General features: G+C 39.8%; 1 protein-coding gene across 3 annotated transcripts in view; it reads left to right on the forward strand.

Annotated features, from left to right (window-relative positions):
- APCDD1 (APC down-regulated 1) overlaps nucleotides 1-21,456 on the forward strand; it is a 34,301-nt gene extending 12,845 nt beyond the window's left edge. The window contains exons 4-6 of one of the 3 annotated variants that reach the window (XR_009957661.1): nucleotides 14,392-14,713; nucleotides 17,023-18,263; nucleotides 19,437-21,456. Coding sequence is in view for 1 of the 3 variants with exons in the window: in XM_062570120.1 (XP_062426104.1) it covers nucleotides 14,392-14,713; nucleotides 17,023-17,474 (774 nt within the window). In the remaining 2 variants the exon portion in view is untranslated. Of the gene's footprint in view, nucleotides 1-14,391; nucleotides 14,714-17,022 lie in introns of all 3 variants that reach the window. The other 2 variants (XR_009957662.1, XM_062570120.1) reach the window with 2 other exon arrangements.
- Nucleotides 21,457-26,236: the final 4,780 nt, after the last annotated feature.

Below are 26,236 nucleotides of genomic sequence, written 5' to 3' on the forward strand. Positions count from 1 at the left end.
TGGTGACATTTCAAAGGAATGTAGCAATTGGAAACACATTGCAGACTGCAGTTGTTATCAATATATTCCAGTTAGATACTGCTGAAGATCACTTCCAGCTAATGGGTTATCACCATTTTTGATCATCTCATTGTGACTGATTCAAAAATCAGCTACAGATTATCAGCAATAGCAGTAGACACATTAGGGAAGCAGCAGTTTTGATGAAAATGCCCTGGTACTGCTTTTCATTCAAAACCATTCTGTTTGTCCCATGTTGTTTCTGCCTCCTGTGTACATCAAATTCCAATATTTCAGAACTTTACATTATCTCCCTTATATTATTTTAATAGTCTGGCCTAGGGGTGATTTCAGTCCACAGTTGGCTTTGTCCCTATACAACCTCTGCTGTCATTTCAGTCATTCATATGTGTCTTTTCAAGTGACTAGGGACAAATTTAAGCATGTGTCTTCTCAAAATGGGGAGTTTTAGCAGCAGCAGATGAACCACAGCATGTTCCTCATCAAAATGTTGGATACAGCAATATTAACTTTTTTTCTTTTCTTTAATTCAAACGTTTCTAATTTCTCTTTGCAAATTTGGGCATGAGGCTTCTTCCCTAAATCTCTTTCTTGAAAGAGATGTTTAGAGACAATTTATCTGACACCTGGTATATGCTATACCTACTGCAGCAGATACAGAAGGTCTTTTCCTGACCAAATGAAATAAAGACAAGAGTCTTGATTCAGTACAATCAGCTGATTTTTTTTCAGGACTGTCTACCTGGTCAAATCTGATTAACTTACTATGGATAATGACATAGTAAAAATGCCTACATTTCTGATTTCATTCGAGTCAGAATGGATAGGTTTACTGACAACTAGCTTTACAGAAATAAAACTTTTGTGTAGATCTCCTGTAGTTTTGGGACATACTGGTCACTGTTGCCCTGCCTGTCTTGTGTGCTACTCTAGCATCATTGGACAGGTTGCCTCTAGAGTACAGCGCTCAAATTAAAAGGGCTGTCTCTTGCATAAGAAGTCTCTTTTTTGAGCCAGGTTAAATAAATAAACTGAAGGACTTTACAGATATCTGAGTACTTAAACTCTCATTTACATTCACAGAGCCCATTTTCTCATGCATGATATGATCCATTCTAATATGAGTGGGTCACGTGTGCATGGGAAGATAACAGTTGCCTCAGTCTGTGCGTTGTGCCACCGTGGAGGGATCGTGACTCATCATGTATGCCTTTAGCCCACAGTCCTGCATGTTTTGATAGGCAGATTCTGTCTTTGGATAAGCATACACTGAAATCAATGAAAGCTTACAATGTGGATCCCTGAGGAGACTTCCATATTATATGTTTACAAGAACTGGGGGAGAGGGAAAGCAAACAAGCCAACAAGTAATCCATTGGTATTCATGCAGTACAGTGCTTCCAAATAAGATTTTGGTAGCCAGATCTTGGCAAAGGCTGAACCGTGAGGCTGAATTTCTGACACTGGAATGTCATTCATAAAGAGTACTACCAGCTACAGAGTGGTATTACTATAGGAGGCACAAGCTAACTGAGAGTCTGCCAAAATACATACAAATTTCAGTTCTCTGTGAGGAAACCACTGTAGTTTAATAGATAAGGACAGAGGTCCTGAGTTGCAGGTTATTGTACTACTCACAGTTTGGCCAATTACGACTTCTGGCAAGTTATTTCAGCTCAGTTTCTCCTCCAACCTTTGTCTGCATGGGCTGTTTGACTTCCAAAATTTATGCAAGTTGATGTACAGTGTCTAGATTATTGGGACACTAGTCTCAACTGAAGCCTTCAACTGCAAAAAATGGGTAGACTTAACTCTTAAATGTGCAATAGAGAAGATTTTCTTTGTATTTTTTGGTTGATTCATGTTGCTTGGATTTAATGTGAGACTTCTTTTTTTCTCAAACAAGTTAGGCCTGCTGATTTTAGGCTCTCATCATAATACAAATAATGATACCCCCAAAAATGAACTTTTTGCATTAGCAGCCATGAAGGACTTCTGGGTTTCAAATTGTACCTAACCATGAAGTTCTCTGTACCAAAAGATTCTTAACACAGTTGTGTGATATACTGTTTGCTGAATATAGAAAGAATAGTAACAGAGATGCATTTTATTTGAGTCCAGGCAAACATACCACTGAAAGGTCATAACCCTTCTTCTTTGAACTCCTTTCCTTTTCTAATTGCTGCTCCACTGGGATCCAGCTGAAAATGAGTTTAAATGCTAAATTGAGTTTAAAACTACAAGTCGCAGACTCCTCTGGAAATTGAACACCACGAATAAATAGAAATGTTAAATCAACTTGTTTTTTTAAGGTTTCTACAGTCAGACCACGAGGTTGGGGAGGCCAGGAAATTGCTTCTGAAGTGAATCAGGTGTATTGTGTGGAATCTTTCATTTAAGGCTTGTTTCATTTCCTTTTTATTTATTTTTATTTTATACTTATAAAGACCTGCTTAAAATAAGTTAAGAGGATTCACATTCTGAGTTAAATTTATAGTTAAGCCTCTATATAGAAGAAAGTTCCACCCAGCTCAAGAGTTTACATAGCCTGAAAGTTGGATGTGGTAGCCACATTCATTACTTATGTGGTTGAACTGAATGATAATTAAAAGCAAACGATTGCTGGATATGTTAGGAATGCCAAAGCCACATGGTCAGGACTTTAAACAAATAGAACTGGACCTTTTCCAAATTCCTGCAGTGATTTCACCACAGGATGGTAAATCAAAAGGGCTGTCCAAAAACCAGACAGCTTTATGCTGAGCTACAAATCTGAATAAATTCACGGATTACCATATCTTAACACAAGTGTTCATATGAAACCAGGGAGCTTTTAAAAATATCTAATATGTCATCTCTTAAGGCTTTACAAATTCACGTAGATAAGAGCATTCCTTAAACAAATTCCTCTTGTAAAATATGTGGAAGTTCCTGAATGGAGTTGAGTAACAGGTCGCGATATAGATATGGTTTAGCAGTCTCTTCTAGGCTTGCTGAAGATAATAATTTGGGTTTGATGATGAAGGGGGCTGAACATCTTTGATGTCTCTTGATGTTCATAAAGGGACTCAAGCTATTGCACATTCAGCTTCTCTAGCCAGCATGAGAGAGCACACTGACGGAAAGGGCAGAATGGTGGAAATGCTTGGCCAAAGAGATCCCTGGTTAGGATGACAGCAAGGAGCCTGGCAGAGTGGTCACAAAATCACCTTATTTACAAATGCATGTTGGAACTCATAGCATGACGAAAAGCTTGAAGTACATTTTCTGTGCAGAAGGAAAGAAAATATTTTCGGGAAACGTCCTGTGTCTAAAAGTACAGGGAATGTGTACAGCTACAGTACTGCGATGCTTTCAGATACAATTGCATTTGAAATACTGCTTTGTAAACAAAGAACCCCTTGTGCTATTTTATAGGCTGACAGAATTAAAGGAATGATCAGAACAGGACTGTGATGACAGGTCGTTCTAATTAGAGCGTTATTTAGGAATAAGGCTGGACTGGTCTGGAACATCAGAAGAGACCTAAAACATGCTAGAATAACCTCCTTTCTGCCTTTGCCATGCTCAGACATTTGCTGGCCTCACACTTTCAGTAAGGCATATTCCCTTGAAAAAGCAATTCCAAGGCAAGGATTCTTTCTTACAAGTTTATTCACTTTTGGAAACTGACTTTCAGGAGCACTTGGCTTTTGCAGCTAATATTGATTTTATGTATAGAGGCTGATGCTTGGGTTTTGCTTTAACCAGACATTGAAAGAATAATGTGCTCAAAGCTTTCTATGCTTTTGAAAATTTGGGTCTTCAGCTCTGTGACACTCAGTTACTTCATATGCATGGGAATTCCACTTACTTGAATAGCTCCCAGGAAAATGCAAGCATAAATTAATAAATAGATGTTAAACATGTGAAGTGCCTCAGAGAAATATACAAAATATTATCTCAACCAAAAAGTATAATTTTGGAGGACAAAACCCCTTTGTTTGGCAGAGTAATGCTACTAAATAGTCAAAAAGTCTGTTCTATATTCAGCCAATACTTGAAGGTTTTCTTTTGTTAATTATTATTTGCAAAAGAGTCTTGAGTAGGGAAATGATGAGAGGAGCAGAGAAATCTTACTCAAATAGGTTAATTTCAAATTTATGAACAATAACTGTGTGTGATATACTTCAGAGGTAAGAGAAGCAAACAACTAGCTGAAGCTTGTTTCTTGCTTTGCTCAGCAGTGCTATCGGCTATAATGTTGCAGACGAGTAGTCCTTTGAAGCTGCCATTCCATACAAACATTAATGCCAGCCAAAGGCTGAAGCAAAAGGTTGTTTTTTATTCTGTGTGAACTTCCAAAAGCCAAGTGTTGCTTTTAAAGCCATATTTATTTTTGTTGACCTAATTACCGATGTCTGTTCTGCAACTGCAGTAAAAGTATGCCCCAAGTACAGTACTACCGATAAAATTAACTGTGTAGTCTCGCAAAATAAAAAGAGGGCCATCAGATCAACTCAACAAATATGTCTAAACTACCAACACTTTCCTCATTGCTGGCATCTAACAACAATAATTTCATCATTTGTAAGAGGAAAGGGAGGACTCACCAGTAAGATTGCTACACAATTCAGGAAGGGTTATACAGGTTGCTTTTTAAAGGCATAATTAATATATATGTATTTTGGAATACTTTGCTCCTGAAGACTTGCATTCAAACTGTTGCTTCAGTTTTTCCAGGAACTTCTTTGTTGATACTTCCCAAAATATTCATGTCACTATAAATTAGTGTCATTTTAGTGGGATAGATGACATGTGCAGCCACATTCATTTGAGAAAAACGCTGTTTTTGTCTTTGTTCTTATCTTTTGTGCAGGCTAAAGTAGCTCATGTCAGAAAAGAAAAACCCTAAAACTTTTGCATTTCATTTCAGTTGTATTTATTTCAGTTTATGCAGAGTTGTGCAATGGAATTGAGATCTCATAGATCAGACAGTTGTGTAATGGTAGTGCCTTCAGATTCCTTCACTATCTTTCCCTCCATGGGAGTAGTTAATAAAAACTGTTCCTCAATATCTTAAAATATATAGTACACACTTACAGATAAATGTGTGCATATGTCCACTCTCCTTCCTGCTTGGAGCTCCCCTTTTATCCACCAAAAGAAATCCCAAACTGACAACCCTGCAAAGGAGTTACCACTCTCTCCAACATTTCATTTGTTTCAAGATTTTTAATTAAAGTTTTAAATCTTTGTTATTCTTCATCCGCTTTGGCAGGCTGAATTACAACTGTGTCAACCATGCTTTTCAACTCCCCAGAGTCAGCCTAATGCACATAAGCCAACTTAGCTTCATATGAGGTCATGGAAAGCCTGCAAATTATCACTTTTGTGGTGGAGAGAGATTATAACCATTTCTTACAGTGTTGTCTTGGGCTGCACTTATCTAGAGCAGTGGAGGAGTGGAGCTTGATATTGTACTGAGTAATTCGTAAAAGTGTCCTTTCTGTGGACTCAGCCCCTTGGCAACAAGAGACAAACTCATTTTTCTGTTTATTTGGAAGCTTGTCTCTGAATTCCGGCCTTCTTTGAATTGATGTTCTCCCAAGGTTTTAGTTTTGTATTCATCCTGGGAGCATTCAGTTATTAGTACTAAAATCCAGCACCTAGGTTCTTAGGTAATGAGGATTAAGATATCCTGACCAGACATGCCTTGTTCTAGTATTATCGAGCCCTGCCCATGACACAGTATTTGGGTGGGTGTGAGAAATCATTGCTAAGCGTATCTTTTCTTTCTCCTCTTCTTCAGTGCTGTCCCTCATGGTAATGTTTTCATTCAGATGGCTAGGGTTACCCACTCCAGCTTTTTTGAACCCTACAAGATCTCAGACCACTGGTTAGGTGTGTATTGCGCACTCAGTTCAGACCTGAGCTTGAGGCAACCTGGCAGTTTGTGCCTCAGCACCCGTCCCCATGCAACAGGGGTATGCGGGCTACGTCCTGCCTCACCCAGCCACTGCAATATAGCCCATCTCATGCTGTTGCATAGCCAGCATCAGACAGACAAGCTGGCTGCAGGATCTTCCCTGAAGAAAATCCCCTCTTACACAAGAGCAACTGGAATTTGTAAATAACCAGAGTTTGGGCTGCCTTGTATGGGTCCCGCGGCTTGGTTAACAGCAGCCTGCCTTGGCAATGGGAGTGCACAGCATGGAGCCAGGGGGGCCGTCGGGACTTTTGCCTGCCCTTGCTTCCTGAGATACAGTACGGAAGGAAGCTGACTTCCTTTTCCAGCCATGAACAAGGCCTGCTTCTTGCCACACATCAGCAGCCAATGTATATTAAGGTTGGCCAAAAATGATTTTATATCAGCTGAAGACCTGGCTTTTCCAAACCAGTTTTCCACATTGCAGTCACCAGCATAGACATGGGAACTAAGCAAGCAGAAGTAGAGCACTGTAGAAATATTTTCAATGTCAGTACATAACTTGATCGAGCGTTGGGGGTTATTATAACTGAACAGGGCAGTGGTGACAGCAGTCTAGAGGAAGGGAACAGACCCAATCCACTGTGCTATGGGGAGAGTAAGTGAAGGGGGTACTTAGAGTAGCCACTGTGAATATCTGATTTTTGAATAAAAAGTGAAGTTGATAGGCCTGAGTGCCAAGCGAGGCATTGCAGAGAGAAGCTACTGCTCTGCCAAGGGTTTCAGGGTTGACTTTTTGTTTTACACTGGCATTACTAGAAGGGAAGAGGAGAGTGAGGAGGAGTTCAAAGGCAGCAGAGCAGATTAGAAAAAAAGTAATGCTTTTCTATGTTTCTGAGGCTGAGCTGATGCTTGAATCTCTTAACCAGTTTGCGGTGTAGGAGGATGTGTCTATTATGCTGTGGGTCTGGATAAAAAGAGAAGGGGAGCCACATAACTGTTGAATGTATGCAGCTGGAAAGATTTCCCAAATTACTTTGGGAAATCGTTGTGTAATTTCACATGTATAATAACATAAGTTTAAATACATTGCAGGTACAAAACAAACTGTTACTGAGAAAACCACTGGTTTTGATTTGAATTGAGTTCACCACTTCTCAATATTCCCAGTGTCTTTTCCTTAGCTCAGGCCAACTCTAAACAGTAACAGTTCCATGTCTGTCCCGATACTAGATCTCCTGTAACAGGAGTTGCTGTATTTTTGTTTAGGAGCTTACTGCACAACTTACACTACCTTCTGTGTCCAATCTGGAAAAGTACCAACTATTTGTAACTATCAAGATGACAATGAGAACCTGTCCAGAAATGGTCAAAATTCACCATTAAAAATGGAAAAAAAGATTCAAAATATTTTTCTCATTTTTTTCAAAGGACAGTTTCTTTTCAGTGAAAAATTGAATACTGGAAAAAAATACTGGCTTTGTTTCCCTCCAGACCACGCATATTCAATGAGATATTTTTCTGTGAAAGTATTTTTTAAAAGACTCTAATGAAAAATACTGAAATATTTTTTTCAATCTGTTCTGCTAAGAATGCATGTATCTCTCATAATCAAAGTAGTCCAAGCAATGAAGCTTTCCTTAAAAACAGTGATTTATACTTGACACAATGTTAATCTTTTATTATGTAAGTAATATAATGCCAGACATAGTCATCCACTGTGATTCTACTGCAGAAAGGTTGAGTTATTAACTGAGCTATTTCAGACAAATAGTGTTTTAAAAGTATCAGATTATGGTAGAGACCCATTTGCAGGATATACAGGAGAGACATGGGGGGAGAGCAAGTATGTTTGAACAAAGGATTCAGTTCAAAATAGCTGTATTTTCAACTTCCTCTTTACTATTAGTGCCCATTTGTTTGGTCGCTACATACAATTTGCAGTACATCCTGAAGGTCCTCTCCTTGACATAAAACATAGTTTTCAGCTTTTGCTTTAACTATGAGGAAAGTGTAGATTTTCTGTACATTTAAAAAATTTGGTCCATAGACATCTTATTTTGTAACAATAGCACTGAAATAAAAGTGTTCAAACCAAACTAGAATACCTTACTTTTCTACGTGTTATTCAAACCTATTTTACTATTGCTCAAGGGTGAGGAGCATCTAGTTATAGCTTCGGCCATAAAAAACACTATGACTGATTAGAGGAGAATTAGTCCTAGGCAGCCATAGAATCCCACAGAACTTAAGAGAAAATTAAAATATGCTGAGCAGGTTTATATTTCTGACTATCCACAGCAATTGGGAAAAAGATCAAGGAACCTCATCATTGTTTACTTTTTTTTTTATTTTATTTTATTTTTATTAAAAACCTCCCTGCTTAGCTTCCAGAGCTCCCTGGCCCTGTTACCACTTCAGTGGAGGCAGCAAAAGGGAGGGATGAAGAAAAATGCTGGTGGAAATTTTCAGATCACAAACCATTTTCTCCCAAAGTACAAGAACTGAGCTTTCAGCCAAAGATTCAGGCTTATTTCAGCTCACATAACGTCATGGATTAATTCATAGATTGGCTTTAAAGAACCACCCAGGAGAGGGAAAAGCCTGGCCACCATGGATTCAGCATTACTGAGCTGCAAGGAGACACCCTTCCCCGCATCTTAGCGGAAAGGAGCCTTCCCAGATCCACAGGTTGAACAGGCATTGGGCTGCAGCCATTTCAGGGGCGGCTGCTCTAGGCAAGACCCCACTATCAAATATATTGCATTGTACACCTAAGATATTTAAAACATAAAACAGATGTTCATCCTGTCCTCAGTACATTTTATTGCTTTTCAGTTTATGTCATGCCCAAATGAGTTTTTTATTAGAGAGTACTTAATCGTGTTTGGAATCAAATGTACTTTGCCTCTGTTCCATATTTTCTTTGAACGTCTGTTTTTAGAAAATAATCTGTCCTCAAGACAAATGGAAAGGCAGTGATTTGCAAGGCCTTAGCCAGTGTAATTAAAAGCCAAGAGCAGCTGACCTGAAAAAGCAGCAGTGAAAAACACAGTCAGTTGTTAAACATAAATTACTCCATAATTAAGTCCAATTGTCTTATAGCAAAACTAGCTCTTTCTCTTTTCCATTACTTGCACAAAAATCTTATTGAGAGATTTTGTGTATGGCATGCTCTTCTACTAAAAAGTTCATAACTCTGTGAAAGATAGTTTTCTAACATAGCAAGAAGGGTTTATGTAAGTCAGATTCAAGCACTAAACTCAGAAAAGTGATGCAGTTAGGCTAGAGCCGTATGAGATGCCTGTCTGACATCTCACTGCTTTGAAAAGGTAGTTCTGCTTCTCCATTTATCCTTCCCAGCCTTTCCCTGTCCTACTCCCCTTTAGTTACAGCAAATGCATGTTCATCTCAGACGCTTCATCTAGGGACATCTTCAGTGTAAGCAAGTTTGAACATTTCAAGGTAGGCAGGTTGGACATTTCTTAGGAGTGCAACGAGGCAGTCCTTTGGAGCTGGTGCAGATCAGCATAACTCCTTGGAAACTAGAAGGGCTGCACAGAGTTACAGGTTCAGGATATGGACCACAAAGCTCAAAGACCCAGAAAAACTACAGCCAAGTATTTATGCTGCCAAACTTCCCCTTGATTTCAGTAGGATGACCCAGGTCTTCCTAAGTTTGTCACTAACCAAAGAGTGACCTCTGCCCCCATTGGCAGTGTAATGAGAGCCAGCACAGTCACATTGCACAAGTTTTACAGCTTTGGGGAAATAAGCCCTCTGTATGCCTCAAGACGTGAACCAAATGCTGATACAGAAAGAAAGGCTGCCCATACTTACGTATTTTTTTTCCACTGTTGGGTTCCATGAACCTTCTTCTACCAACTCTGCTGCTGGCCACTGCCCAGGGACAGCACGGGGGATTGGGCAGCTGCAAGCATCCCCGGTCTGCACCTTCTATGGTCCCCGTATGACAGAGAAGACATTAAGCATTGGTAATTATTCCTGCCCAGCATCATAGCCTTAAATCATAATATCTATATATTTTAATGTTGTAGAGGAGAGATGGAACCTAGAATCGCTGCTAGAAAAATGGCAAAAAGCATGTTTATGCTTCAGAGTCCTGTCTGAGAGAAAAAGCTAAAAAAATGTTGCTGAAATTAGGATTGGTTCCAGTTTTCCTTCTTGTCCATTTACTGGACCTGAGAAACAACAGGGAAATCCCACAAACAGCTGAGAGTGACCAAGAAGACAACAGACTGGGTTTCTGTTTGTTTTTCTTCAGACTTTGAACAAGGGCAACAGAAACCACTGCTCCCCAGGTTATATTGGCTTGGCTCACAAACTGATTGTGTAGGACAGGCCCCCTGAGAAAGAAAAGAAAATATACACAAAACCAACCTGACTGGCTTATATTGCTCTATCAGGGTATCCTCTGGGAGATCATAAGAACTTTCAATTTCACTTTTATCAGAATGAAACAGTAGCAGAAATTGGCTCCTACCATTGAGTAGTTCAGCTTATATACGTTATATGTATGTAACACTGTTTTTTCCTTGTTTTCCTGCTTTGCTTCATTTGAGCGGGGCAATAAAATTACTGCCAGCAGTGTAACCAGCTGTAACCAGCCCGTAAAATCTTGGGGAGCAGTGAGGCTAGTCTGCCCCACAGCAGGACAGCAATACTGGAGAAACATTTGTCAGTACACTGGTATCTTCACAGATCAACCTGTTTGCCCTGTTCACTGCAGGTGTCTGTACAGGACAATGGTAGCATGTTTTAGATGCTGATCTCTAAGAAATAAAAAGTGCTATTTCCATAGCCCTTCAAAAATCTTTATTCCTTTGGTACTTCGATTAGCAGTGAGCAGAATCACACAACTCATTTGACAGGTTTCTTGAAGTGCAAGCAACATAGCTCAGGACTGAGCAAGTGCTTGGCTTCTGGCTTCCCTTTTCGAGAATAAAACTCAAGGAAAACAGAACTGCACTGCTGCTGCCCGAGATGTGCCAAGGCAGTCTCCACACTGTCAGCCCAGCACCTTTCTCCAGCACCAACTCATTTCCTAGCCATTTATAAAAGTCACCTCAGCAATTCTGAGTTGCAAACCTCCCAGTAAATCAGACTGCTTTCCAAAGAAAAGGGCTCATATCCTCTGAAGAGAGCTGGAGATTGAACAGACCAGTTTCATAAATCCCAAACAAGCTAGCAGATGAAACCTGGTGAATTTTTATTGTAGGCAAGAGGAAGAAGGATACTACAGTTCTGTCAGACTGTGTTTGAAGGTTTGTTCCAGGGCTAGGGCTGTGTGCATTTTTATTATTATTATTCTATTTTTAATCATACTAGGCCCCTGAAATTTGTCTGCTTTCTGACAGCTCACAGTCTTTATTTTACCTCCTACCAGTGCTCAGAGAGAAGAGCTGTTATTGTCTGTGTTTCTGTGATACAAGATTACAGTCACACAGGAAATCATAGCAAACTAGGAAACCAAACTGGATCTTGATTCCTGTCTTAACCATTAGAAAAGCCAAAGTGATTAGAAAATGCCTGAATTTCACAATCCATATGCATTGGCTGTATTTTAGTGTTCAGAAAATCTATATATTTGGGGCCAGTCTCCACTGTCAGTTAAAAGAGCACAAATCTCTGCTAAGTTCACCAACTCCAGTTAAATTAATTAAATTTTCTTTCTATTTTCACTAACATATCATTGGCCATTCTACCTGCTTACGGAATTTAGCTGCAAAATGTATATTGTTATAAAGTTAGTTAACAAGCACCACAGTGGGAAAGGATTGCATTTTTATATATGCTAACACATGCTTCCCAGGAGCCGTCATATTGGTCAGAAGATCCCTCCGAAGGTCACCTAGTCCAACTACCTGCTCCAAGCAGGGCTTTTGGCCAGCACTGGTTCAGATCAGCCTAAGCTATGTCATTTATAGTTATTTTGCACATAAGCCATTATTCTGCATCCCAGTGACGTTAGTGGCAGATTTTCCATAGATTTCACTGATTTTGGTGTCTGTCTGGCCTGTGGGAGAGGCAAATGTAAATCCTGTTTAATATGTGTAAAGGAGATGTATTGCATGAGTTGCATATTGATTCTCTGAAGCTGCTTACAGTTATATTATGAGACAAACTTGGAATTAATGTAGAATGTGTAAATGTTCTAGAAGAATAGTGTTCCATGAGATAAAGATGTGAATGGAAAAATGCTGACTCTGTAATAGCAGAATAACAGTTCACATGGACTTTAAAGTTTCTAAAAGGTCAGTACGAGCATTTATGTAGTGGAAGGAGCTCAGAGAGATCACAGAAAGGAGGGCTGGAAAAGGACCTAAAGAAAAAGTATTTGTACTGTGTAAGTATCTCTCTGCAATGGCAGTGTGGGTGCATCAGCTCCTAATTCAGTGCACTCTGAATTGCATCTCAGGAAAACACCTGATAGCCTAAATAAGCTATATGATATGAGTAACGCACCTAATTCATCCCTCTGTCTCCTGAGGACCTTGAAAGATGAAGGTACAAAACTCTCTGTGTGGTCTTTGCCTTTCACTCTGAGTACAAGTCTGCTTGAAGCTCAGAGCACAGCCGTTCGGCACATCAATAAGCACTAAAAAGCTTCTACCATCACATCCCAAGATGTAAACAAACAGTCTGTAACAAACCCAAAACAGGCACTAGTAAAACAGAAAACACTGCTTTTATCTCACAGAGCAGCATTTATTCTTCTCAAGATAATTATTTATTATCATAAATGAACTAAAAAATTAGTTTTATAATTCTTCATCCTTCCATAAACTGTAATTCAAAGTTTCCTTAGAAGAACAGAGACAAATTCTAATGCTGCAGTTTCTCTTGCCTTTGAAAAATACAAATTATAGTTCGAAAAGAGAACAACATGGCCACGGTCTTTTGCCAAAAAGACAAAACCTTGCAGAAACAATTAGCAGCGGAAACAACGTGCGAGGCTTTGTAGTTTTAATCTTTGATGTCAGAAGGCTGGAAGCCAGAGAATGAAGCCCCTCCTGCCACCGACGTAGAGTCCAACATCAATAAATAGATCTTCCTGTGTGTTTGTCCAGAGCTACCAGCTGACCAAACCGTGTTTCTCTACCAAAAAACTGGTTTATAAGGGGTTGATTATTAGGCCCAATAATTTTTTTCTAGGAGAATATAAGCGGGAGCAGTGGATTTCTTGGCCCTCTCTGTCTTCTGCTGTAGCTAACGGGGATGAAGCAGCATATAGCACCCTTGGGGCATATGTTTTGTCTCCTGAAGTGCTCCCCAGTGTACAAGCTGACAGCCAGTCAGTTCTTCCAAGGCCTCATCGCAAGCCCACGTACAGCCTGAGGCTGCAGTGCGTCATGCCAGTGCAGTACTGCTGTGCTGCAGCTCCTAAGCATGTGTTGTCATCAGCCATGGCACGACCTTCCCAGGCTCTCAGAGCAGCTCCCAGCTGGGCAAAACACCCATGGGTGGCCGAGCTTAAACATGGCTCCATCTTCCCCTTGCCCTCAGCAGCAAGTTGAACAGCAAGCAACCCCTTATAACCTCTGCAAAGCATCTCCCCAAAGGCCCTGCAAGTGTGGCATAAAATGCCCACGACTCTCACAGACCTAAAGGGAAGCTGGAGGTTACTTGGCTCCTTGAGGTTGGTGCTTAGCAAAACGGTTCAACTGTGAGCCTTTATTGAGCCTGACAGACACCACAAATCTTATTCCTGCTGGAAACAGCCGTAAAACTTTCACTGTGTTCACTGCCACTAAGCCATATCTACTTTCTAGAGAGCTGTAGAGCTCTGAACAAGCTCACTTACATCCATATAACCATATTTCTGTCAGTGGAATCATACGCATGCCACTGAGAAGGAAATTGGTGGAAGCCACCATTAAGACTCTGCTAGATACAAAAAGTGTACATTTTGCAACCTTATATTGAAGTTCAGAAAAGCTGAAAAAGTTAGCCAGTTACTAATTTCCCAGGCTGCTACAGAAATGAAAAATGTACCTAAGACACTTGTGTCCATCTCTAGCACCCAAAGTTGATTAAAAAGGACACAAAATAAGAGCTGAACAAGTCTATTCATTTCTAATAGAAGACTTTCCAGGCCCCACTGTAGTAAATTACTATCTGCCAGCTTCCTCTGTGATTATAAAGTCAACCTTTTTTCAATTCAGTATATATCTGAAATGCAATGTTCATTTGAGATAAATGCAGATCAAGGAATTAATTCTGTTCCTGCTGTGCAAACTTATACATGCAAAAACAAAAACAATGTCATATTTCAGGTACTTTGAAGAGCGAAAACATGCAGGAAAATACTAACCAAGATAAGGCGTAACAACATAATCCTTAAAATGTGAAGCTGGTTTCACATCAGCATGAAACAGCCTGATTCACTGCCCTTTGCTGTCGATAACGTCTAACGAAGGGTTCCCTCTGCTTCATTTCAGAACCACGATCACACTTGTATTGCCTGCAGAATCATCTACCGGTCGGACGAGCACCATCCTCCCATCTTACCCCCCAAGGCAGATTTGACCATAGGGCTACATGGAGAGTGGGTGAGCCAGCGTTGTGAGGTGCGGCCTGAGGTCCTTTTTCTCACTCGGCACTTCATCTTCCATGACAACAACAACACCTGGGAAGGTCACTACTATCACTACTCCGACCCCATCTGCAAACACCCCACCTTTACCATCTACGCCAAGGGGCGCTACAGCCGAGGAGTGCATTCTTCCAAAGTGATGGGTGGAACAGAGTTCGTGTTCAAAGGTAGAGTAGTGCACCACACTGTGCACAGAAACAGTCATTTAGTTATAAGCAAGCCCTGCTCTGGTCAATAAATAACAGCTTAAAAGGTGCTAATGACTTCATTCTGTCATTTTTACGATTTAGACGTTTCTTGGGAAGTTACAGGCATTCTGTGAATACCCAGCAAAACTATACAGTTGTGTTGTATTTCTCATCACTGAAGCAATATTCATCTGAGGCAAAACACTGACATCTTTAAGAACAGCACAATAAAATAAGACTAACCTGCATCACTAAGTCCTGGAGTCCACTGGCCAGACTTTAAGCATCTAAACAAAATGCCTAAGATTGTCTCAGTGTCCGAGGGTTCCTTCAGTGGACAGAAAAAAGTACCTTCAGAAGGCATTCAGGTCACAGGTGGTGTGGTGAAAGTTGATAATAGAAGCATATGTCTTTTTTCATCAGTTTCCAAGGGCGGCTAGAGAAAGTAAGAATGCCTATAAAGATAGCTCTGATTAATCCCACAATAGCAAAAAGTAGCTGTATCTAACAAAAACCACTGGAGTGCTTCAGAAGGCAACATTTAGTGGTGACACTGCTCAGCTCCCAATGGCTAAAGAGCCTTGTAGTACAAACAGCTCCACCATACCCTGCTCGCAAAGAGCTCAGTGACTTTTGCTACCCACCTAAATATCTGCAAAACACAACGTCCCTCCATAGCACCAGCCCAGCTAAAACTTGTGGAAGCCCCAAGCTCTCTGTAGGCTATTCTTATTTCAGTTACCATGCGAGAAGCATATAGCTTCTTACATGCCTCCAATCTAGGGAAGTTTCTAACCAGAAGAAATAACTTACTAAACAGGATTTTCACATGAGGCAAAAGATACCCTTGCCTGTCAGAGCTTTTGCTCTTTATTGCTATACGTAGCATGTCCCAGTCAAGCCCCTGGAGTGAAATCCAGTTTTTGCTCAAAGTTATAATTTAAGATAAGTGAACATAGCTCAGAGAGCAAGGTCAAATAATTTGATTCTAGAAAAACATTTAAGTTCACTCTCTATAGATTATGTTTTATGCCAGCTAAGACAAATAACCTGAACTGTAGAGCTACTGAGTCAAATATATGTTCATAAAGTCTCAGAATAAAATTCCCAACAAACCTTACAAAGAAATAAATATTTCTAATGACCTGCAAGAGAACTTGTTTCTGTTTTGGTTAGTACCATTCCATTCAGAATTCCTTTTCTTCTCTTGAAATACCGTGTCAAACACACACCTAGAATAATGTCTATTCAACTTCCACAGGCTCATTCAATTTAGCTTTTTCCAGCTTGGTAACTAGGCTGCAGAATCAATATTTATGTGCCTTAAACTCCTTTGAAATATAGTCAATTTAGTTAGAATCAAGAAGTTGTAAGACTTCTACATCTGAGAGTGTACACCAAGTCACTGTTAGGAGAAAGAGTAGCCTGCTATAACTCAGCACTAACCATATAATTCACACAAGAACAGATGACAGAGGAAGATAGTGCAGTTGTGGTAATTTCCAAATTTTCCAATTGGAACTTATTTCATTAGCTTTATAGGGTAACATATGTTAAAAGAATGATAAAAAGATGTTATAAACAGCCCTCCTTATGGATTAAATGGTAATAAAATATGAGCAAAGTTTTATTATTTCCTCTTTTATGTATCTTCTCATGTAACCAACCAGGCTTTATCTCTAAAAGATTGCCTGGGATTTATGAAAATCTCTGCTTAATCTCCAAGATATGCAACTATCAAGTTTTCTTCAGTAGATTTTTTTTTTAATGTTCTGTGCAAGAAGCAATTATGTCCAAGTTGTAAAGTGATGCCAGTAGAATTTTCGGCCACATTTTCAATATAAAAATATGATTTAAGGGGGAAAAAAAAGAGATTCAGAGTTGCTCTAACTCCTCTTGTTAAGATTAAAAGACATCTTTAAATAAATTCAAGGAGCACCAGCATGTCCCCAAACATATTCAGAATAGCCTTGTCTCTGTAGTTTCTAAGTGCATTAGCAACATGGCTAACTCAAACCCTTCATGACTTCACTAGCATCAGTCACAATTTACATAGACAAAAGAGCCAGTTTTAAAAAGATTTTGCAGTTTACGTCCCCTATAGATCTCTGCATGTATTAGATCAAACACTAAGATTATGCCTTCAAGGGACGTAAGCGCCCTGTGCTATACAGGCAGACAGAACGGTGAGCCCTCATTATAATTCTAATTTCACAGGTACACTCCAGTCAACCTGTTGTCTTTCTTTTTGTCCCTCTGCTAACACCTCCTCTCTTTGCTTTTCACAGTAAATCACATGAAGGTCACTCCCATGGATATATCCACAGCCTCACTGCTGAACGTCTTCAATGGGAACGAGTGTGGAGCACAGGGATCCTGGCAAGTCGGAGTTCAGCAAGACGTTACTCACACAAATGGCTGCATTGCGCTTGGCATCCGCCTACCTCACACCGAGTATGAAATCTTCAAGATGGAACAGGATGCCAGGGGCAGGTATTTGCTGTACAATGGCCAAAGACCAAGCGATGGGTCCAGCCCAGACAGACCAGAGAAGAGAGCCACATCTTACCAGATGCCTTTAATTCAGTGTGCTTCATCAGTACCCAGATCTGAAGATTCACCAGAGGAGAATAAAATAAGGCAGTATAGCAGCAGGGCACCAGAAAAATATTCCAGCACCCCAGCTTTTGCTTTGGTGTTGTTTATTTGTACTGTGTCATATTGGGACATGCTCAGCTAGAAGTGAAAAAATTATTTTTCATGACTACAAAGCCAGGATTCCATAAGACTGAGAGTTGTTTTTCTTCAGAAAGAAAGGGACATTTATTTTCTTGATGCACTTGAATGCCTAAGAATTGTTGTTCTTTTCCTTATTTTTCCCCCTCCTTGAATCATGAACGGCACTCGTTTGATGTCTGTGCTTTGAACTTCATCCAGTCTGATCCCTGGCCTGACATGACTGCACAAAAGTAATTGCACTTTAGGACTGCAGACTTCTGGGGGGAGGAAGGGGGTCTCCTTTTCTTAATTGCTGGGGTGAACGTTACAGTCCTGCTTCAGCTGCCTCTGCCATTTTACCATTGTGGTACTTTTCTCCCCAAGGCTCGATTTCTCGCCAGAATTTAACTCTGAGGAATCACTCAGTGCAGTGTTTATACTGTGATAATGGCTTCCCCCTTTGACTTTAGAACTCCAGTGTAGATATGTATATAAGAAAGAAACCCACAAGGATTTATCTAATCATTATCTCACAGCTAACACAAAAAGAATCTGCAAATAAAACAATCCTCCATTCAGATAAGTGCTAAATGGTTGATACCTCCGATTAAAAGAAATTAGAAGTAATTTAAACTATTTTTACAATCATTAAGTTGCAGAAATAACCAATGTCTTAGTATTTTCTCTTTCAATTTCCTTAGCTATATAATTGTTTCTAGGCCTCCCTTTGTATGTAGTGAGTAGTTGCAACAAACCCCTCTTCAAGCCAGATGGAAAAAGCGTTTTTTTTAATCACATGCGCACTGTACAGGTAAGTTGCTGATACAAGGCTGAAGCACTGACATGTTCTGTTTTCATTTTCACAAGACCTTATATACTTTCTATGCAGTATTTGTAGCTTGGATTCTGTTTTATCCAAGTGAACAAACTAAAGCATACGGGGCTGTAATACATTCTGCAATCCAATCTAGCAGCAGAGCTTTAATGATGTAAAGCAATATTAGGTAGGAACAAGTAAAGGGTCTCAGCAACAAGAGCCCTAGCATTGCTTTTAGTTTAGAGAGCAAGAAAGTAGCAGGAACCAGACCTGCATCCATCTGACCGAGGGAGGAGTTGGAGTAAGAGTTGCACAAATGCAGCCATGTCCTTCCTTTTCTCCTTACTAGACAGTGCCCACACGCACTGTGGTTTCACTCAGTTTAAACCTGCATCGGTCTGGGGAGACACCGCCAGGAAGAGATAGGCACAGCCCTTGGAGAGCTTCCCCCAATACCCTAGGATCTTCCCCATGGGAGATATATACTTCCCCCTATACATACAGATGTGAACCAGAGGAAATGGATCTGCTCGGGAGAGACAACAGGGGAGATGTTTAAGGCCAGCAAGGAGGGTCAGCTCACAGGTGAATCATGCTCCCCTGCATGGGGACCAGGATGGGTACCAAGCTGAGAGCATGGCTCAGCCTTGTAGCATTTGCAGCGTGCCTTCACTTCACAGGAGGAGCAGGCACCTTTCTAAGAAGCAGTAGGAGCAAGGTCATAGTGTTTCTTCATCAGTATCTGAATAGAACCTGCTTAGTCCAGACCAGTGAGAAAGAACCCTCCCAAGTATCCTTTTTTAGCATTATAGGAAAAACATAAATAAAGGCCTTTCATCTTTATATAGGTGAGTCCATACTTTGTGCTACAGCAAAAGTGTTCTTTTAAAACAGTGATACCATCAATCTCCGTAGCAAAGCCATTCAAAGAAAAAAGGAAAAAGCAATGGTGATACTATATTGAGGCTTCCCAACCAACTCCCCAAAGTTTGCTGCCTTCCTTACAGTTTTCCAAGTTAGTATCAGCCTTTGATGCACATTTCCTCAGAAGGGGGCACAAAATCAGTTCACCTGTTTTTGGAAAAGCAGGAAGAAGTGAGTAAAGGAACAACCAGAGACTCTCACTGCCAGATCAGATCACACCTTTTACATTTTTTCCTCAAACAGATGAAAAGTCTCAGAAAACCCAACTCAACTGTCAAGAATCCAGCTCAGAAGTCACCACAGAAAGCATTCATCCATCCATCTAATTACCAGATCTTCCTTCAGCAGCTGGAAGGAGCCAGGAGCCAACTCGCCTTGATGAATCAAGCCCTGAAATGGTGATTAGACCAGCTGTTGTTCTCTTGCTATGGCCTTCTGCTCTGCATAGTTAAACCTACTCAGAGAGGGTCAGTTCTGGACAAGCTGCTGGTAGGGAGGCATTAGGAGCAGTTTTAACCAAAGGGTCAAGAGAGCGACACAATCACTATATCTCTGAAAGTACCAGAAGGGATTTTCTCATGAGTTTTACGTTCAACAGATTTACACCAGCGTTTTTCCAGCTGACCAACTGCTGACCAGATAGTCAAACAAGTCCCTTCAGATACTAGCTTAGGTTCTGACTTTTTTTTTTTTTTAAGTTACATGAGCAAATTCACATTCATTTCTATTTATAGAGATTCATGTGGCACCTATTTCTTACAACTTGCAAAACATGCTTCTTTCTCCATTGCCTATTCCCACCTTAGATGGTCTTGTCTCCTGAAAAATGTAATTTTATAGTTACGTTTATTTACATATAATTGTTTGCACTTGTTAGACCCTGATCCTACACTATGTAGGTGCCATACACTGTTTAGTCCCAGCTGAAATCTGCACATCTTTGTAACGTGGGATTGATCCCTACAGCAAAAGAAATGGTATTGATAGTCATGATATTCAGTGTTCAGTAGGGCAATGATCTACAATTTATTAGTGCTTCCTAGCTCCTCTGTAAATTGCTTAGTATCAAACTATACAAGTTTCAAAAGAGAAATACCTGTCTAGTTCCTTCTTGCAAGTAGCACATTTATATCAAAATACAATAAATATTCACTTTGAATCACAGTCTTGCAAAAATCTAGGTTTTCTGAGTTTTCTCACTTGCACTTATCGCAAGTGTAACAGAATGTAAGAATTGTATTTTTTTTCCTATCACCTAGAGATACTTAAAAGTGTATTGCAAGAATTGTGATATGGGGCTTTTCCAGTTCATTTGTAGTGTTGACTAGGAACAAAATTTCACGATCTGGGTTCTTAGCACATGCTGCACCAGCCTCCTGCTTTGTGCCAAACCCTATATATATTTTTTTATTATTTTTTTCTGTAAGTCAATAGAAGCCAAGATGGAAAAAGATAAAAAAGCAAGTCTTCAGAGTGTGTACTTTATTTGTCAAACCATATTCTGTACAGGGATTCTCCTAGATTACAGGCACAGAACTAGGAGCTAAGCTTCCCTCATCCTCTCATTTCATCACACACTAAATTAATACTTTATTGCACCATGTACATATGTGACACAACAAACTCCATTCATTTCATTTGTTCAACCTGACCTCCTCATACGTTGGCAGCCCTGGCTGGTAAAGAATGTAAGCCACAAGTGGTTTAGCAGTGGAAGACTGCAAATTCTGTGATTTGTCCCATACTAAAGCTCAGATGTTTTAAAAGCAAAACGATTAAAGTGGTATCTTTATTAACTGTCACTGCAGCCAGGATGAATGAAAGAAGTTTTTCCCTTAGCACCACTGTAATAGCCACGCAGTCATTTGACAAAAAAAAAAAAAAAAAAAAAAAAAAAAAGTGCATCTGAAGAAGCTCTTGGTCAATTTTTCCATGTTCTATTTTAAAAAGGACAAAAGGGATCAGAAAATTATACTGAAAGTGTTCCTGGTCTGTTTCTATACCGTTTACATATTGTCTGCTGCTCTGGAGTGGAATGTCATTTTTATGAGCAGAAGTCCGTATTTTGAGATAAAATATCTGTCTTGCTTGCGTTGGAGTGTGCTTGCTTAAAGATTTTTTTTTTTAAGAATCTTTTTTATTTTTGTAAAGTTATAGAAGATATTTTTCTTCTCAACTATATGTTCCAGACTAAACTGCTGGGGAAGTTTAAGCACTTGTTAAAATATTGATTGAAATAAAAAGAGCCTAACTGAAAAGTTAAGGATTCCTCTGTATATGCATAATAATTTTCTGTTCTGTTGCCTCTCCCACCTGCAGAGAATGATCCATGTCTTGCAAAGCTGTATCCCTCTGTCTAGTGTCTCCTCTAGTTGTGCACAAACAAGCTTACTGTAGACCAGAAAACAATTTTACTTGAGACCATCTCACTAGAAATAGCTGTGGTGAATACAGCAGGCACGACTGGGGCTTCACAGCGAATCTTTAGGTTGTCTGAATACAAGCAGCTGAAACGCAGGCTGGAAGCGTACGGCAAGTAATGACAGCGTTGGCTTGCAAGGGCAGTACGCTCAGAACAGCTGTGGGTCAGCACGGAGGGTGTGGTATCAACAGAAACAAAATGTTTTTCCTAAAGGAACTGTGATCAAGCAAAACAGCATTATTGTTCCGTCTCACGTGCTCCAAGGGCTACGACACAGGGAAGAAAATTAGGATGCTTTCCTTAGCGACAGAAATCTGATGTACTGAGAATGGAAAGAAAGCCACAGGAGAGCAAAAGCCTTTTCCTCCATGCTGTGCAGTTCCACTTCTGCCTCACTTGCATACAGAAAACAGAGGTGAAATGAAGTCAATGAGACTTCCACTACTCACTTCAAAAGCTTGGGATTTGACCAATTTATGAATTTTCAGAAATGACTCAGGATTTTTGGAAATGTAACAGCAGATCCTGAACAACGAGCTTGATTTTCAGGAAGCATGCCCTAAATTACAAGGCACTCTGAATGCTGTAGCCACAGCCTGCAAAGCAGTGGCTTCCCTTTCCACCCAAAGCTGTGGAGATGGACAAATTTAGGCATAAATACATGGCTTAATTCCACCCCTTCCTGACACAAAAAGGCAGGCTAGGTAATTAAAAAAAAAGAAAAGAAAAAAAGAAAACTCACTCTGAATTTTAGCATTTCATTATTTCTCCTTTTTTTTCTCTTATTACAAGTATTTGCCAAAAAGTATTTCCTAATCTTCTTTTCTGGACTGTGATCAGTGTCCATCTTTTTTATTATTTGCTGTCAGTACCAATTATTATTAATTAAAAAAAGAAACTGAATTGTTACTTCACTGCTGAATCAGGCAGAAATAAACATGTCTGTGAGGAACTCAAACCACGAGTATCTTCAAAAATTAAGGAAACAGCGTTGCTGGCCTGAGCAATTATTTATTAGGCTCTCTTTTCCCTATCCCTTCTTTGCAGTTTTTTTCCAGAGTAGCAAACTGTCCCTTAGAAGGATTTTAGCCATGGAGCTACGAAGCTCGGAGGACAGTAATTAATTCACAGGCAACATCCAGTAAAGGAAACTGCCAGTGCCTGAAAGCAGGCGGATGCTACTGCCAACATCCTTTTCCCATGGGAATCACCTTTGTTCTTGTCCACTAGTTTCTGACACATTCTATTGGAAAATGACAAATGGAACTGTACAAGATAATAATATTCAAATAAATGAAAAAAGTTTACAAAAAAGACGTTTACAATCCGAATTGCTAGAATTTAGATCATCCACATTCTAACTCCGCTGAATTCAGCAGATTCATCGACATAGGAAGCGTAGGGTCAGACTTACATACCCTTAGCCAGAGGACAGAAACTTGCTAGGTAATACATTCCTTAAGAATTTCTTTAAACAAGTTTCCAACTAGTGAGTTCCTTTTCTCTTAGCACCAAATCTTAGTAGCCTGTAGACATCAGAAGATGATGAAAAAACACATAGACATTAACTTCATTAACTGCCCTATAGCATATTGCTAGAAAAAAACCCTATCTTCCAGCAAGCAAAATAACTAGTTTCATCACTCTAACAGATGCATACATATTCAGTATTTTGCCACAAAAGTGAGCTATAAATCTGAAATCTTTATCACCTGTGTGCAACTTCAACTGGTAAATTTGCTTAAGTAATCAGTGGATCTTGTGATATTGGTGTGCCAGGGACTTTAAAGAGCTCATTAAGGAATTCAGAATTCACTGGAGGCAGTTCAGGCTTTCTTGAAGAGTGGTTAGGGCTAAGAAAACATTGCCATCTGGTGGCAACAGCTTGCTGAACATTAAGTCTCTTGCGCATTTTCTGAAGAAGCAACCCACGCTCTTCATTCGGAGAGCTAAGCACCAGAATGCCCAGCCTGATGGGGAAGCAGGGAGATAGGCAATTAAAAGAAAAATTATGAAGTGTCAAAATATTCGAGTGCTGTCACTTTTAGAGCATAATTACCTAAGACCGGCCAAGGAGTGATAACAGCTTTTTTTTTAGACCTGCTAATAGTTAGGGGAGTGGGGAGGCAGGCAGGGACCAGCACCAGACACTCTTTAAGCCTCCCAGTCCCTTTATCAAGGCCAATAAGCAGAAGAAGAATTAAACAGAGGCTAAACAAGCTTTCTCGGAGCCTGGTCACAGCAATTATTTAAACTACTTCAGAGGGCAAGTTAGCGACAGTGAAGCAGAGGAGTGTCAGCAAGGTAAGAAGGTGACACCATCGTTCCTTATGGAAGAGAGAAAGAAAAGGGTCATCAGAGCCTTCGTAACTGGGCCAATTAACAGCAAAACTGAACTGGCCCTTAAACCAGTGTATCCGCTGGGTCCATGGCTTTAATGTACAGAAATGAAAACACTGAACTTAAAACTAAAATTTCATTCCACAAGATGATCTCTGCTTACCAGGAGAGCACATCATTCACGGGATTGGTGGTGATAAAGAAATAGTAAGAATTACATTCAAAAGAACTCTGAAGCTGCACTTTCAAAAGCTAACAAATGCCAAAACGAAGCTTTGCCCTTGCAACCTTCCCTACGGTCCCATCTGCATGTGCAGAATCAAGACCAAAGCTTTTCAAACCTATACGTTAAAGGAATTCCTTCTCCCCATCCCTTAAGGGATATTGTGGAAATGATTGTTTGCATGTTCTGAGCCGAATGAACCATTTCTGTTATATATATATATATATATATATCAGACTTCATATCAAGTCTAAAATGTATATACATATGTACAATGTGACAGGCAGTGACATATATATATATATACACACAGTATTTCTTATATGATGAGGTACTTTATTCATGGTATTACCAAAAATTTAAATAAATTCACAAATCAACTACAACTGAGCCAAGAGCCACACAAACTGTCAAATACACTATATATACTGAAAGTATTATTATATTTTGACAAATATACCATTTTAAATCTTGAGACTATTGTTGACTCACTCGACTTACAAAACAAGTGTTTTAGTCTCCATGATTGCAAATAGAATTAGCAGATAACCATAAACATAGTGCTCCATGAAAGAGGAGCATACAGGACTTGGTGACCATCAGGCATTGGACTGGAAAGAACTTCCTATAAAAATAGTTTATTTTTCCATAACTAAAAACATTTTTGCACTGACAAATGAGACCTTAGCACTTTACAGAAATGGCAGCAAGCACTTCTGGATGTTGGAAATCTACCTAGTTTCTCTCTCTAGTTTAAGCCTCCAGCTTCTAGTTTTGCAGGTCTCAACCTAACACTTGCAGAGGCTGAGAGCGTATTCTAGAGGGCATTTTGGACAAAAAGGCTCCCATTTGGTGAGAACGAAGGACATATTTCTGTAGCCAGTCACTCTAAAAATTTAAAGTTGCTCAGAAGTTAAGAGATGACAGTTAAAAGATGAAATGGATCAGTAGCAACAACGGAAGCAGTTACAAATGTGCAACGCAATGTAAATCAGATAGCAACTGAGTCCGCTGTAATCATCAGTTTACATATGAACATATAGATATCCTAGAATGGTTTGTGTACACATACATAAATATACATGTACACAAAGGAAATAGAATAACCTGGTTCTTATGCCTGCACCACAGGGAAATTAGTATTTGTGCAAGTCACCCAACACACTGCATTGTGGGCACAGGGTGTTGCTCCTTGGCACAGAAGAATTTGGGCCCTACGTTATTCTTTCTCCACTGCACTCGTATAACAGCACTGCTTGGGCACTGTTGGTTATGTGGCTCAGTATGTTTACTTTTGGCCAGCTGCTCATTTCTACACCTTCAGTTCCACAAATGCAACAACACCACAGCTCTAAAAAAGACCCATAAAAGCACATTTAGCTTTTCATCAAAACATTGCTCACATCTGCTCTGAATATCAAATTCCTTCTCTCATCCATCAACAATCATAAAATCACTATTTCCAAAGCATCCGAGCAGAGCAGGTTAGAGGAGCGAGGATTCAGGCACACAGGACTGTACTTTCTTCCAAGTTTCAGCATTTCTCACCCCATCATTTCAATGATTTTGCCTCAGCACTACAGAAACTGCCACATTCCAGGCCATGTCAGAAATTCATTCTAGTAATCTCAACATGTTACACAGAGAGCTGAACTATCAAAGTAGTTTTCTTACATAGCCTCCTTCCTGCCAACAGGTAAGACATTTGAACTACGCCTGTGCTTGGCAAGTACGTGAGGATTAACAGGCCAACAAGCACTAATCAGGACAGGCAGCTCTTCAGTTCTCTGTGCAGGCTTGTCCTTGATGGGAAGCACTGATTTAAAGATCTTTTATCTCAATGCTAATTTTTCGGTAATTGGAGGTATCTGTGGAGCATCAACACTTCTGTTAACTGTGGTTTAAATTAGATTTCAAATTCACATGAGGATAAGCAGCACAAAGATGCTGCAATCAAGTAAACCTCGTATCTTTAAGAAGTAAGTTTTTCCCCAAATACACTGACCTTCCTTTGCCAGTGCAATCTGGTACCTGTGGAGGCAGAACAAAGATAATTTC

Source organism: Rhea pennata, chromosome 2, assembly GCF_028389875.1.
Source record: "Rhea pennata isolate bPtePen1 chromosome 2, bPtePen1.pri, whole genome shotgun sequence".
In the NCBI taxonomy this organism is placed as follows: Eukaryota; Metazoa; Chordata; class Aves; order Rheiformes; family Rheidae; genus Rhea; species Rhea pennata.